Source organism: Phodopus roborovskii, unplaced genomic scaffold (assembly GCF_943737965.1).
Source record: "Phodopus roborovskii unplaced genomic scaffold, PHOROB, whole genome shotgun sequence".
Classification (NCBI taxonomy): Eukaryota; Metazoa; Chordata; class Mammalia; order Rodentia; family Cricetidae; genus Phodopus; species Phodopus roborovskii.
This window is the reverse complement of record NW_026126409.1, coordinates 17,034,377-17,051,177: the sequence shown is the minus strand read 5'-3', so window position 1 is coordinate 17,051,177 and position 16,801 is coordinate 17,034,377. Positions and strand designations below refer to the sequence as shown.

At 41.9% G+C, this 16,801-nt stretch overlaps 1 protein-coding gene across 1 annotated transcript in view; it reads right to left on the bottom strand.

Moving 5' to 3' along the window:
* Positions 1 to 16,801, bottom strand: part of Mcph1 (microcephalin 1) — a 72,801-nt gene that overhangs the window by 29,515 nt on the left and 26,485 nt on the right. Inside the window, exon 9 of the mRNA XM_051181959.1 lies at positions 15,029 to 15,129. Within this exon, the coding sequence (XP_051037916.1) occupies positions 15,029 to 15,129 (101 nt within the window). The remainder of the gene's footprint in view (positions 1 to 15,028; positions 15,130 to 16,801) is intronic.

The following is a 16,801-nucleotide window of genomic DNA, read 5'->3' as shown; positions in this document are numbered from 1 at the left end:
AAAGCTGGAAGGCTGGTCAATCCCTTGAGTAGCTCCACCTTGTAACTTTCTTCCTCCTGAAGCTCACAATCCTCCTGAAGTGTTGATAACCTGGCCCAGGTTTGACCTTCACGTTTTGTGTGACGCTTGTGTACTGGCTCATTAATAAACACATATGCACTTTCCCCTGTTGCATAGTCAGTTTCTCTCAGGAAGCTCACTCATGGAACCCTCTGAGGGGATGTGAAGGCCTCTGACTGTGGCAAGCCATCAGCAAGCCCTGATGATGATGAGTAGAAACTTGTAAGTGAAGTGACTTCCCCCAGGCTATCCATACTGGAGACCCACAGAACAGCACACCAGAGTGCATTACACAAAATGACAGAGCGAAAGAAGACTGTTGCCCGAAGACTATACTCAGGGAAACTTCGTAGTGCCTGTGTCACTGGTGTTATGTGACAGGCCACATGGCCTTTTTCTGTATGGATGTCTCTCATCTGAGAGCTTCTTTAATGAGCTATTCCCAAGTGCCACATAGCTAGTAATCATATTGAAAGTGTTAAAGATCTTCATATCTTCATAGCATTACTACCCAGGAATATGTCATGCCTTAGTCATCTGCTCATATAACCTCTGCTGCATGTAAGATTTCAATGGCAGAAATAAAAGCTGAGTGAGTTTCAGTACTTTATTCTCTTCAATGACAATAATCTGAAGGTCCCAGATCCAATGAGATCCCTGTTTGGAGATAACATTCACGATGCAAAAATCTAATTAGAATTAGAAAACTTTGATTGATGTTATTAGAAAAGACCAGAAGAAGAAATTAACATTTAGAAGGCTTGGCACATCAAATATTAAAAAGCCAAGCAGGGGTTTATTTATACTTGATAGCTAGATGGCTATAACACCTATTCTGATTTTACTGGAAGTCAGTTCTCTATGGCAAAGCTGAACTTTACCTGAGTCATGTGACCTCTAGAAAATATAGTGCTGGTTAAGAATTCCCCTAGCCTTTTGTGTTCTGACAATACTTTTCTTGACTGCCCTCCCACAACCCTCATCCACCTTCCTCAGTGACTCAGAAGTCCACTGCCATGTACCTTCATGCCTGTAGAATAAACTAATAGCCTGCTCTCAAGAACTGTGGGTCCTTCCTTCCTTTCCCAAAAATTCTTCACGAGGGGACCCTTCTGTTACAGTAGTCTGAACAGGGTGGTGGGGTGGTGGTCTTGTCTCTCCCCATGAGGGTACATGGGGTCTGGCCCTGCTTCCTCATCTAGGAAAGGGGGTATAGAAGTTCTTGTACTCATCCCTGGAGATCTAGGGACACACCGAGAATTCAGCTACTGACCCTGTGCGTGGATGGTGTCACAGTAGGAATCTGATTTCAATTCTACTTTGAGTCTGGTGCCAGCTTCTGTTGGTTTCAGGGTCTGCCTTGTGCTATTCTCTGTAAATGGGTGGATGTTTACAGAGATCTTGTCTCCACTGTGAAAATAACGGAGAATCTGGCTTAAGAGATCTTTTGGTTGGTCTGCTTTGAGTTCGAAGCAAATAAAAATTTCATGCTACCAAGAAGTAGATATGCTGTTTTGTACTACCATAATCATGCCTGACCCATGACAGAAATTTTGGAATAAAGTTACAAACTGTAGTTCTTTCTCCATGTGTGCATGCCGCTGTAATGCACAAGGTCCACTAAAGGGAACACTTAAAATGACATACTGCCCAGAATCTACTTTAAAAATGCTCAAGTTTTTCTATTTTTTTTTTTATTTTACTTTTATAAAGGAATGGAGCTCTGCCACCTTTCTTGGTTTTCTAGTTCTACAGTCTCACTTAGGATCTCAGTGGGCTACCCAGATGTCTGTCCTACACAGCCGCCTCCTTGTGGTGACTACCTCCCTAAGACTCATCTGTACATGCCTCTTCTTCCTACTCCCTGGCCCTCCTACCCTAGCTCAGCAACCATCTCTGAGTCACACTGTGGTCCCAGGGAACTTGTATCTGCTTTCTTTCAATCCCTCAATAAAAGTCCCTATGGGAAACCTACTTGGAAAATAACAGCATTGATCATGGATCTCTGTCTGTCTCTCTCTGTCTATCTCTCTTTCTCCTCCTCCTTTTCTCTCTCCTGCATCCCCTCCTCACCCCTTACTTGACTCTTCTAACCTGCCATGCATAGCCTGGGGATGGAGGGTTACCTAATCTCTCTGTATCTAATACCCCCCTTACCCCACCCCAGAGAGAGTTTCTCTGTGTAACCCTCTGTCCTAGAACTCACTCTGTAGACCATGCTGGCCTGGAACTCAAGAGACCTGCCTGCTTCTACCTCCTGAGTGCTTGGATTAAAGGTGTGCACCACCACCACCACCACCAAACATGTATCTAATCCTTAAATGAAAGTTATTCTTTATTGTAGTACACTGACTTTTACCCTCCAGTCTGAAAACTTGGGGCTACTCCAAGCTGGGATTCCCTTGGGAAATCAAAGAGAATGCAAAGGCAGGCTCTAGTGGCAGAGTGGTAGCACAAAAGTACAGTAGTGCCTCCTGTATAAATAGCAGTCCTAAGAGAGAGTCCTCTTGTCAGACACTGCATGCTTTCAACTAGGTCAAAGGAACATCTGTGAGAGGCACACCATAGCCACCTGTGTCCCACAGCACCTGTGAGAGGCACACCACAGTCACCTGTGTCCTACAGCACCTGTGAGGGGCACACCATAGGTATCTGTGTCCTACAGTTACTGTGAGAGGCACACCATAGCAACCTGTATCCCATAGCTCCCATGAGAGGCACACCCTAGCCAGACTAATCCAGTTCTCCAGAATCTTCTGTTGGGCAGCAGTGCAGACCATCCTGGTACTGAAGCCCAGTTTATCTGGGGGTTCTCAACCAGCACCAACCCCTTCTGGGATGACCCTCCTGAGGGAATGCCACCAAATGAGGCCATATATCTTGGACTGGAGATGCACTGGAACCTACAAATTTCCTAGATCCCTGCCTTAAGAAGGTAAGGATAGTGAATGCTCTAAAATGTTTTCAGTGGTGGGAGGGGAAGGTATTCCTACTAAACTCAAACACTTTGATAATTCAAACTCACATATTTAGACAAACATTTGGGAAATGAAATTAATAGAATACTTTAGGTTTGGGGAAAATAGCTAACCTTCCATTGTATTACTAGCAAGGGTATCAATTCATTCTCTTTATATGTGTTTATCCATAAGGTATCTAGATTTAGTGGTCTAGTATGTGGACCTCTAATTTTACTTATACTAATTCTTTTAAGTAACTATGGCCCTGTCTTAAATCAGGTGTTCAAAATTTCTGGATAGCTTCTGAGATTTTTGCCTTCATCAAATCAAAGTAAAATAATATTTTGCACCTAAAGCTGTGACATTTCCTGGAAAACCACAAAAGTATGTGTGCTACTTTGTAAGAACACAGACCTGGAAATAGCTGTGTCCACATGACATGTTTCTACTGATAACACACAGGAAGCTGTTAGAAAGAGATGCTTCGCCTCCCCCAGGTAGTGGAATGGAAACGAATGGAGGTTACTTCTACTAATATCTCACTGATGTGCAGGGCTTACTCTAGACTAGCAACTGTCTGACATTCTTGCTATAATTTTATGCTTGACAGACCACAAATATGTCTCAGGTTTACTTTATTGTATCTGACTTTTCTTCTGTAAAATCTCTATCATATATTTCTTTGTTATTTATTATATATACAAGTGCCATGGAGTGCATGTGGAGGTCAGAGGACAATTTTCAGGTTCTTTCCATTCATTGTGTGGATCCTAGGTATTGAACTCAGGTTGCCAGGCTTGAGGGCAAGCACCTTCACCCTCTAAGCCATCTTGTGGGCCTCTCCTGCTTTTATAAATAGATGTAATTCCTACTTCTTTTGGAGAATAAGGTTGATCATTATTTACAGATGCCTTCCCTAAACTTCATGGTTTGCATACCATGCTTAACCTGACCTCTCTATTGGCACGACTGTTTTAATTAACTCTAACCAGATCTTTGGATTTGAAAATGGCCAGTAATAAGTTAATCACACTCATCTTGAGTTTTGCTTTGTTCTGATCCCACCTCCCAGGGGATTAAACTGGGGTTTCAAGAACTCTGAGAAGCAGATGGGCTCTAGAGACTGCTAATCAGCCAAGCAGAACAGTTTATTGCTATACGTAAATGAGTTAATTGGTGGGAGTGTCCCAAGCTTTTAGTTGGGGTATGGTTGATGTGTTCATGTTCTGTGCTGTGTGGTAGACAGGAGATCGTCTACGTTCTTATGCTATCTGGATGTCATGATGACTTGATGATAGACCATACTTTTGTGAACAGAAAGGACATATTTGGAAATGACTTACTCTTTCTCCATGTTTGGTCTCCCCAGAATCCAGAAACTGTGGTATATTTTTTTTCAGAGGTTCACATGTAGCTTGTCTTCATTGTTATGAGAAAGTAATTAAACACTGGTTCACAATGGCAGCCTTGTCCACAATGTCATATTTGAGAATGTTGTATTAATGAGCTGCCACCACACATTGAAGGAACCTAGGTTTGCTTTAGGGAGCCAGTGTTTGTAATATTCTCTTTGCACAACAAGACTGGGACCGGCTTAAGGGATCCTCAGCTTTCAAGTGAGTGAGGAAGTTCACATGGTAGAGTAGCCATGGGATATATTGGGGGTGGAGGGTGACTCAGACAAAGGGAAGTCACACAAACATGAGGGGCTGTGGCTGACCTGGCAGCAGGCTCCTGCCTGGCTCAGCTACCAGCCAAAAGAGGCTATTAAATGTTCAGTTGGACTCTAGGAAAGGCCCACAGGAGTTGGAGAGTTGCCTCAGCACATAAGGCACTTGTTTTAACAGAAAGCCTGGGTCTGATTCCCAGCATCTACATAGAAGCTACTAACCATTCAGAACTCCAGTTCCAGAGGATCCCAGGCCTCCTCAGGCACCGGACATACACATAGTACACAAACATACATGCAAGCAAAATATTTATACACATAAAATAAAAAAATAAAGGCCCATAAATTATCAAACTTAAGGTCCTATTGAAAAATTGCCATTCTAGCTCCAGTTATCTACACAAATCAATTTAATGAAGCCAGGCTTATTTTGTGATTATAAGTAATCTCTCTAAGAGATTACTTTGAGGAGCAGAAAGGGAATGGACTGGGGGTTGGTGGTGGTGGTATGGGAGGGTGTGGGGACTGGGGTTGACATATAAACAAACCTTGTTTCAAATTTAAGTAAAAAGGAAAAAGAGAGAGAGAGAGATAGTCTTTAATCAGTGAGTGAGGGACTATATAGAAGCAAATGTATCTGAGGCATGGGGTAGTTTTCAACTTTGTTATTGACTAGAAAAAGAACAGGCAAGGCTGTGTCCAGAATAGAAGAGCACCCACCGCAGTCACAGGCTCTGGGCTATGCTGTCAGCCACACAGTATCAACAGGAACTACAGAATGAACCCCACAGGGAGGGAGGAGTAGCTCATGCAAGCACACTGAGCACACTGCTGTTAACTTAAGAAAAAAACCTTTCTGAAGTTTCTAAAGAGTCAGAAGAGTCCAGAGAGAGGAAGAAGACAAGGGGAAGTTGAGAAGGAGGGAATGTGACATTTGGGAAACTGCAGTTGACTTTGTTTTACTAAGATCAAAGGTAGGTCAAACCAAACAGATGTACTTATTAGTGATAAAGAGAAGCATTTCAGAAATAAAACACTGAAAAATTGTTTGGGTTTAGGCACTAGCTTTCAGATAAACAGTAAAATTACTTTTCCTTAAAAATGAGCAAACTGGCTGGGCAGTGGTGGCACACACTTGGGAGGTAGAGGCAGATGGATCTCTGTGAGTTTGAGGCCAGCCTGATCTACAGAGGGAGTTCCAGGATAGCCAGGGTTACACAGAGAAACCCTGTCTAGACAAAAACCAAGTGAAACAAAAATGAGTGAATGGAGGAGATAATTAATCCATGTATTTTCAAACATAGATCCTGTTGTAAATCCATGTAAGTACACGAGCACTGTCAGAATTATAAAACACTGTGACTACAGAGAAAATGAAAAGGGTAGATCAACTATAGCAAAGGACAAAGGCTGACAAAACAAACAACCTCCCCCATCCCAAGTTCTCATGTCACTGCCTGGGATGTTCCTTACCAGACCCCTGGCAGTTATGTCATTTAAAGTCTCCTCAGGAGGTTAGAGAAATGCCTGACGTGTGAGTTGCATTCCAAGTATATGTCATCTTTAGCAGTAATCTTATAGGTAGCCAGCCAAGCTGCCATCCTTTTTGGCCAAAGAAACTTCTTTTTGCAATGAGTGACAGTTAATATAGAGACTCAGAACTGGTCAACATGCAGAGAACAAATGGCTGTCAAGTTTGTCTCTCTAAATGAGGCATCTCTAAGAAGCCTTCCAAGACCCAGGAGACACTGTGGAAAAGGGACTAGCAAAACAGTAGGAGATGGAGGACAGGAGGAGTTCTGGAAAACATTCCTCTGGGTAGGACATGTGCTCATGTCCTCATGAGCACACAGTAGCTGCGGCTGGCTGCACAGACCTGCACAAAGCAAGGCCCGAAAGCATGAGGGGATTGGACGGAAGGGTCTGTGGGAGCAGGAGGGGAAAAACAGGGGAGCAGCAGGTGAGTATGTTCACAATATACTGCATACAATGACATCAAAAATTAAATTAAAAAATCAAAGGAATAGTTTATAGTTAAAAACATAATGGCTAGACAAGAAAATTGTCACTAATATCCAAATTATTTTTTAAAAGACAAATGGGGATGGAGAGATGGCTCAAAGGTTTTAAGTACTTGCTGCTCTTCTAGGAGTCCCAATTTGGTTCTCAGAACCCACATGGTAGCTGACAACCAACCATAACTTCATTTCCAAGGGACTTCTTCTGGCCTCCAAGGGCATGTGCTGGCACTATACACGCTAGTGTTCATACATACATACAGGTAAAACATGCACATATAATATAAAAATAAGTAAGCCTTAAAAAAAGATACAGAGGGCTGGAGAAATAACTTAGGGGATAAGTGCTGTTGCTGCTCTTGCAGAAGAGTTTGGTTCCCAGTGTCTATACTGGGTAGCTCACAACTGTCTGTTAAGTACAACTCAAGGGTACCCAATATCCTCTGACCTCTTTGAGAACCAACCCAAGTGTGTACATTGACACACACTTATGCTATTTTTTAAAAAGAAGTTTACTGGAGCAAGTGGAACGAACTTACTCAAAATAAACAAATAAATAAATAAAAATGAGAAAAAGAATTCTATTAACACTAAAACAGACTTTAGTTTTGTTTTTTTTAAAACATAAAACAGAATTAAGAAACAAATATATTTGACAAGGAAAATAGGTTAATCCCACAGAAAAGTAAAACACTATAATTTCTAATAACATATTTGCTGAAAATCTAAGGATAAAGATTTCCTCATCTCAAATTGCTTTAATCTGACAGTCAACAGACATGAGATTTTCTTGGACACTGACATACAAACTAAATCTCCACTCACATCCAAAAGCCACAAAGCATGCCAAAAAATTATTTGAAATGCTTCTTATTTTGCTTAACTCATATAATGTCTCATTGATTTGTAACTGGCAGTTTTGATATGTCACTCTCTAATGTCATTTCTTCTATTCCTTTTTAAAACAATAAACAACCCAGATTACCCAGATTATTATTAGTCAGTAGTAGCACTGAATACCTAGAGTACAATACTATTTAAAAGGGTCAAAATGTTAGAGAATTATGGAAAGGCAAAGGAATAAAAACCCAGTGATGGAAAGGAAGTCTTTGTCTTGCCAGGGAGGAAGTACAAGCCTGCTTGTACGTGAGGTCTAGGCTTTTGGGCAGATGAGCAGAGGTCACACTCCTGTGCTATGTATGCATGGTATTGGGCAAGGCTGATAACTGACTCAGCCCCACCCTTAGGTACACTGACCTCTGGTGATACTGGACACAGCATGAAGTCTCCTGGCTTAACCTCCTAGGCTTTGAATACATCATGTTCCCTGAGGCACCTAACTGAAGCAAGCAGCCCTTCCCTAGGGCACACTGCCACCTGATTTCCATGGAAACAGTGAGGTTTGCAGGCCCTGCCTCCTACTCTCCTTTCCTTTCCCTCACTCTTGGCTTCAACCTCAGGCTGTAGATGTTCCAGGGGACATAGCCAGTCTCTTCTTCCCAGGGGTATCTTCCTCGAGAGAACACTAGTCCCAGGACCTTCTCATAAGACTTCCCTCACATCATATGGGACAGAAGTGAGTCACCAACTAAGTACAAGAACAGCATGAATGTGGTTAGCTCGGCTGAGTCACTGGGGGACAGAATGGACACAGTGTGGGGCACTTACGGCAGGCATGGTCACCAGCATGGTGGTGACTCTCTGGAGAACAGGTGGGCACTGAGGGGGCACAGGACTGAGTAACAACCCACATGAGCAGTTTCTTAAGTCCCACAGACTCCTTCAAATGGAAGTATTTGATATTTTTAAGCAGACTACTAGGGTTGGCTAACATCTCCCACATAGTATATTTAATAAACTAGACCTTAGAAACCAGCAGCTATGTGTGTGGGACAGCAAAGCTTCATTAGCATCTTGACTAGACTTAGACAATCATCCTGTGGGAAGTTAGGTGGGACTGTGAAGGCATTTCCAGAAAGGGTTAACTGCAGTTGAGTGGCACCATGCCCTGAGGTGGGGTCCTAGATTGAATGCAAAGAGAAAGGGAGCTGAGTACTAGCATTCACCTATTTCCTGACTGCAGAAGCAATGAGACCAGGAGTCTTGAGTTTCTGCCATCATGATTCAAAGCCAACACAGACTGTTAAGCCAAAACAGACTCTTCATTCTTTAAGTTGCTTTTGTAAGATGTTTTGTCACAGCAACCAAAAGTAACTAATACAACATATTCACATGGGATTTGATGACTCAGCCTTGCCCAGAGTCTTGATTGCCTACCAGACATCTTTCCAGACTCCTGGAACAGCTCATCTCTCTGCCACACAGGACTCTGAGTAGAGAGTACATTGTCATCTTGGCTTCCAGTTGTATGTCGCCCAGAAGTCACGGAGGGTCTAGGGGAATCTGTCCAACAGGCCCTCACTTCTACCATCTCCAATCCAAATGCATCTCAAGATTGCTGTTACTACTGGTTCTGAGACAGGGTCTCATATAGCTCAGGCTAAACACATTCACGTTGTTCTTATTTGTAATTAGTTTGGTAGAGATGCCTGTCCAATATAGGCTTGAATTCCCTCCATAGCTGAGGTTGACCTGAACTCCTGATCTTCTTGCCTCCCACTCTCAAGTGCTGGGATTACAGCCATGTGCACAACCATGGCTGTATTTGATGACTTCTGCATTATACAGTTCACAATGCATCCAAAGCTCTTTGAAGACTGCATTAAATATTTTTTATAGAAACATTTTGTCATACATAACAAGAAAAAATAATAATATGCTCATCATGGGAGCAGACAGTAATCGTGGGCCATCAACATGCCATTGGTTTCTAAATGACTTCACAAGGCAGCATCTGCTGATGAAACCTACACCTGTCACAACGAGAGCTCATCTCCATCTTTCCCAGCTCTGGGTTTGGTTTGACGGGAAGGGTTTATCAAAGGAACAGCAGATCACCAAACACCTGTGTTAGAAATAAGTACTCAATCTCTCTAAACCCATCTCCCAAAGGCTCTCAAGGGACCCATCCTGAGACTGGCCCTATCTCAGTGCACCCAGCAGGAATAAAGGGCAGGAAACTGTTTATGGGGACATTTATAAAATGTGTCATCTTAGAGGAAGTGTGACAATTCCCTGACTTGCTTAATAATAAATACCCATGTTGAATTTTCAAGAACAAAAACAAATATCACCCATCATTTGTATGAATCACTGTTGTTTAAACTTGAAAGTCAAAAGCTTGAAATCAAAGCATTCACCACAATATCTAAAGGCATACAGCCAAAGTACTGGGATTACTACAAACTGGAAAACTATTTACTCTAGCACAGCAGTGAGATATATGTCTGGAGCCTTTTCATGGAGAAAAGAGTAGGATTTAAGTCAGAAGTCAACTGCAGTGTGCAGCCTGGAGGACAGACTTCATCTCTCACTGATGCTAAAGCACCTCTCTAGTAGGGGAGCATCTGGAAAAACAAAAACAAAAAAAACACAGCATGTGGCAACGATTCTAGTGGAGTGGGGACAGAGAGCACAAGAAATGAGGGAAACATGTTGAGTCAAAAAAGGGGAAAGAGAGACGGCTCCATGGTTATGAGCACTGGCTGCTCTTCTAGAGGATCCACATTTGAGTCCCAGTATCCAAATTGCAGCTCAGAATCTGTAACTCCAGTCCAAGGAGATCTGATGCCTTCTGGTCTTTATGATCACTGTACATATGGTACATAGACACACATAAAGGCAAAATAGCCACACACAAATGAAAATATAAAAGGGAGGGATTGGGAGATGACTCATTGGCTACAGCACTAATTATGAAAGTGTGAGAACTGAAGTTTAGATCTACAAATCTACTGGGTGGGTGTGGTGCCCAACCTATAATTCCAGTGTTTAGAGGGTGGACACCAGGAATCCCAGAGGAAGCTCTACCCAGATTAGGCATAATGGCAAACTCTCAATCAAGTGAGAAACCTGAGTCATTGAATAAGGGGGAGAAAATTCAAGGGAGACTTCTAGTTCCAACCTCAGTCCTTCATATGCATACATACTCAAACACATGTACCCATACACATGTGAACATGCAAGCATGCACACACACACACACACACACACACACACACACACACACACACACACACCATCACTACATCCCTGATTGCATGTAGTACTGTATCATGTAGGGTACTCCAAGACAGCACAGAGCAAGCCCCTAGAGATTCATAGCCTAACAAAGTTTGGAGAATAAACAATTATTAAAATACATGCAAGCTATTTGTTTTCTCGATCATGTACAAGGCTTTTAAGAATGTAAATATTCTGGACCAGAAAGATGCCTCAAGGGGTAAAAGTACTTGCTGTGCAGCCTGACAACCTGAGTAAGATGTTAAGAACCCACACAGTAGAAGGAAGTCCTGCAAATATCCTGACTTCCATGTGTAAGCCACAGCGTGCATGCACACACACACACATACACACACCCATAATAATACAAATTTTTTTTGAATGCTAATAAAAATGTAAGCATTCTATCTGGTGTATGGGCTTCTTTTAAAACAACAACAAAAACCCTGTCAAAATAGGTGCGGTCCATTGGTCCTCTTCCCCCCCCCCCAAGGCTTTGCATTTATGAAAGCCATCTGCAAACCCTCTGTGCTCTGACCCACAGCTTGTCTTCCTGCGGAACAACCTGGATTGGCAGGCATAGCTCAAAATGAGATTTCAAAAACTCAGCCACTGACCAAGAGCTATGCAGTTGATGATTCAGGTTAAATTTTTGTTGAGGATAATAATCTTTCGGACAACAGCAAGCCCAGAAGTAACAGAACAAATGAAAACCATGGAGAAGCAGAGTTCATGTACTTTTTATGGAGTTCAAGCATGAAGCCCACATTTAGCTTCCTCAGGTTCTATGCTCAACAACCCTCAATGGTCACTCTGCCTGAGCAGTTTATATTCCTCCCTCCCTGGAATGATGTAGAACTTTATCACTGCCTACAATACAACTAAACATACTATAAACTAAGAGAGGAGAGCTGATAAACTGTTTAGCCAAGCCCTGAGTAAAAAGAGATCAAATAAACAGTAAAGATACTTTTCCTATTGAATGTGGGTATCAAACCAAAAGCATTCTGATGAAAGTTATAATTTCAAGATCATATACTCTTTATTGAATTTTATTTGTTCCCCGCTAAAGAGAAACTGAAGTAAGATCACTGTTTTAGGGTGTCTATTGATGTGATAAACACCAGAACCAAAAGCAACTTGGGGAGGAAAGGGTTTATTCCACCTTACAGTTTATAAGTCCGTCATTGAGGGAAGTTATGATCCTGGAGGCAGGAGCTGCTGCAGACCATGGAGGAGTACTGCTTACTGGCTTGGTCCTCCTGGTTTGCTCAGCCTGTTTTTTTTTTTATACAAACCAGGATCATTTGCCCAAGGGTGGCAATGCCCCCAGTGAATGGGTTGTTCCACATCAATCATGAATCAAGAAAATGCATTACAGACTTGCCTACAGGCCATCTAACGGAGGCAATTTCTCTATTGAGGCTCCTCTTCCAAAATAAGTCTAGCTTGTGTCAAGTTAACAAAAACAACCAACTAGAACAATCACTTAGATGTTTAATGTATTTTTTCTTGAACAACTGTTTCAGAAAAAAATTCTTTTTACTTAAAATCTTTTCTTAATTTTTTTCACAAAGGGATGCATATAGGGGACTAGGGAGAGGCTGGGGTGGGGTGAAATGCTTTCAGTACAGGCATGAGGCCCAGAGTTCAAATCCCCAGCATCCATGGAAAAAGTCAGGTTGGAGGTAGGGGGTAGGAGAGAGGGAAGAGGGGAGATGGAGTCAGGTGTATCCCTGAAGTCTGATGGCTAGCCAGTCTAGCCAGTCAGTGAGTTCCAGGTTCAGTGAGTTCCAGGTTCAGTTCCTGTCTCAAGAAATAAAAAGTGTGGAGCAATGTTGACTTTGTCCTCCATATGTCAGCATACACATATACAAATACTCACATTCCCCACAATCCCCCACCAACCAATCAATAAAAGGATATCATTTTAAGTTTTCTTTCTTTAAAAGATCATAAAAATTTCCAATAGTGATAGACTGAGTCTTGTAAATCTACCAACAAACTGGGATCACCCAGAAAACTGTACAAGCAGGTAGGCAATGTCTATGACAACACTGCCCCGGCAGCTAGATGTGAGAGCTGGATTGCTGACACGGCACCTGAGGTTCACATTCCCAAGGACATTCAGGCTCCTAAAGACAGAGGCCAAGCTCTCAACCATCCCATCTCCTGACTAGAAGCCAAACCAACACATTACTAGCTGTAGAACTACAAGAAACTGCAGATACAAGGGATAGCAGAGATGTCAGAGACAGGCTTCAAAATAAACATGCACGGTACAGAACTGAAAATGATAAAAAAATTTCAAATAAAGCTATAAGAATTTAAAAGAACAATGAAAGGATGATGAACTTCATTTTGTAGATTTAGCAACACAATGGACTTGCCAGCCAGGGTGACGGAGTGAAATCCTGTCTTACAACAAGATCCAAAAGAAACATCACAAGGTATGAACTCTAGAACATGGGTAACACATGGCAACATTATAGTGCCAGCAATACAGAGCTGAGAAAACGGGCAGAAGCAGCAATAGCTGCTAATTTTCCAGAACAAATCAAAGATCAAACAAGGCCTGTGGCCCTCAAGAAGACTCACAACAAACACAGGGTACTACATCTCCCTTGATGCTTAGATCTTGGGTCTTCTCAGCCCCACCCCCCCGCCCCCAGAACTGTTCTGCATCCACTGGGTCCACACTAGCCAGTCTCTGGCTCCCTACCCTTCACCCTAAATCTCCATGTTACACAGAATGGGAGAACACCTACCCTTGCTTCTTTAAGAGTAGAAGATCATCAATGCCCAGAGAAAAACCTGAGCTTCAAGCTGTGTTCATCCCCCACAGCAGCACTGGCCACCAGGACTGTCAATCTACAATAATTAGCAAATGAAACCCCTTTGCTTCAATGAAACCCCTTTTCTTTCTTTTCTTTTCTTCTTTCTTTCTTTTTCTTTTTTTCTTTTTTTTTGGTCTTTTGAGACAGGGTTTTCTTGTGCAGCTCTGGCTGTTCTGGAACTCCTTCTGTAGACCAGGCTGGCTTTGCAATCAAGAGATCCACCTGCCTTTGCCTCCCATGTGCTGAGATTAAAGGTGCACACTCCACCATCTCCCAGTGAAACCTTCTTTTCAGTATTAAAATTTAATCACAAGATTTTCATGTCTTTGCAGCACTGGAGATCAAATCCAGAGAGGTTTACTGCTGAGCTACATCCCTGGCTCAATGACAAGATCTTAAAAAGATAGCAGGAACAAGATCTGTGCTTAATAAAATGGATTGATTTGAACTGTACATAAAAACAGGACCCTGCGAAAGTCTCAAACTTCAGTTTAACACAGATTATCTTAAAAATCTATTAAGGACCAAAAATAAGCAAGTGAAATTCTCATTTCTGAGGGGGAAAGGGAGAAATGACAGATACTAGCTTAACATGAAGATGAATGAGGAAGCTGTAATTTACCACTCTAATTCTACAATCCTACATTTGGCTTTCAATATCAACAAACAATCCCAGTGTCAACAAAGACTCATAACAATACCAGACACCAAACAAACGTCCATCCCCACCCTACATAAAAGATCTCAACATGCTGGGAAGCTTAAATATAAATCATGTATTAAGACATTTCTATTGTTCTTCAAACCGCAGTAACAAAAGCATAATCCTTGACCTCTCCACATCTCTATCCAAATCAGTTCTTCTAGCAACGCCTAGGCAATCAAGTGAGTCTCTGCAGCTATCTTCCTTGCCTATCAGGATGGTCTCCCCCTACCATAATGACTTCAAGTTCACATACTCCATGAGCTTTATGACTATTGGCCTCTGGTTTTATGTCAGGCCTTGAATTATTCACAAATGAAGGATATCTGGGTGCTTTGCTCCTATCTAGTGAATATCTGTTAAATTAGCATAGAGCAACAGACACTGGCCCCCACAGTGGCTGAGAGCAGTGGGAGGCTTGTTCACAGCTAGGCATGTGCTCGCAAAGCACTATGAGGAAGCTTGGTTTGTCAGTACCAATACCCCATCCTGGATAACTTCAGACCTCTCAGTGTTATATTCAAACTGCCCACATTCACTACTAATTAATTTCTTACATAAACACGTGGTTCACAGAATAATCTGCTTCATTAAGCCAGAGTAGGATATTATGACATCTGAGCATTTGAAGGTTTGAAACTATACTTTTATCCACTGACCTTTTGTCCTTTCCCACATTTCTTTGGTTTCTCTTGAGGTCTGACAAGACCTGTACATGAGCTTTCTGAAGTCTCAGGTTTCACAGGTCCATTTTTAACACCTAAGACCAAGTGGAGTGAAGGTTAGTTAGAAACAACATGGACTGAATGCAAATGGTAAGTTAGGCACAACAAAAATCAAGCATTCTGTCTATGCCAAATGGGGACAGAATACTGCACATTTCATCAATCAAACCATGTCCAAAGATCTAATTAGAGAGCTGGGGAAACAATTCAGCAGATAATGCACTTGCCATACAAGGCTAAGGACCAGGATCTGGATTCCTAACCAACATAAACACTATATGGGTGTGGTACTGACTAGTAATGCAAGTATTTGGAAAGATGAAGCAGGCGGATCCCCGAACAAGCTGACTAGCCAGACTAGCCATATTGTGTTCTCTCTCTCTCTGTTTTAATAAAACTTAACTGAAAATAATATCACACTCCAGAATTAACCAGAACCAAATTCTATACAGCTTAATGACTACCCAGCCACAGATGTGAGCACTGGGTTCAATTGCTGTGACACATTGTTTCAAAGAGCAAGATGGAGAGTGATGGTAGAACATTGGGCTAGATGTAGTGTGCATATACTGCTAAATGTGACTATAAACACAGGCTACATTCATATACATACTCTAAAAATAAAGTACAAAGAAAAAAAATCTACTTAGAGGTAGCAGGCAATTCCCTGCCAATATCTCAGCAAATTTTCAAGGTTGGTCACAATGTTATGCCACACTTATGTGTTTTTTTTTTTTTTTTTTTAGACAGGGCTTCTCTGTATTGCTTTGGAGCCTGTCCTGGAACTTGCTCTGTAGACCATACTGGCCTCAAACTTACAGAGATCCGCCTGCCTATTATCTCCCGAGTGGTGGGATTAAAGGCGTGCGCCACTAATGCCAGGCTCAAAACAATTCTTACTTATAAAAAACAAAACAAAACACAAACAAAAAACATAAAACAAATGAACCCAGCTTGCCAGAAGATATCTACTAGATGCAATCAGTTATTATGAAATAATAATAAAACACGGCTTTTGACTTAGTTTTTCTAGAACAGTGTTCAGTACAAAGCCTCAGGTTTTAATCTGCACATATTGGATTTTGCTCCCTGCCAGATTTTCACATTAAACCAACTTCTTGCCACAAAAACAGACAAGGGAATCGACTATACTTCCTGTGGCTCTGTGAGATACCCGCTGCAGACAATGGAGAGGGTGTGAGTTGACCCTTACTCTTACAGCCTTGCATGAGTTCTCTATTCTTATTCTTCTCCAGAAGTCTGCCTACTTTAAATATTAGTTGGGCGTTTTAAGAAGGACATATGTGGGGGCATAAATGAGCCACACTTATGACCTTGGCAGGCAGCAGCTGTGGCAGGTGGTGCCAGCTGAACTGCATATCTTACCTGTGGACAAAAACAATATGAGGCTGACAGTGAAGACTGCCCAGTGCAGAAGACACTGCCCATGCACATGCTAGGTACACAAATAAATATGCTCTAAGGCAAAATAATAAAAAGCACTTTCAGAAACTAAAAGGTATACATAAGAAAGTCTACCTGGCAGATAGGACAGTGTGATAAAACCCAGAGTGACCCAAGTTTGAGAAATTGCACTTGACAATTCCATTTATGCTTCGAACCAGAATTTTATCTAAATAGAAATGGGACCAGCAAGATGGTTTAGTGAGTAAAGGACCTGAGTCCAATTCCCAAACCCTATGTGGT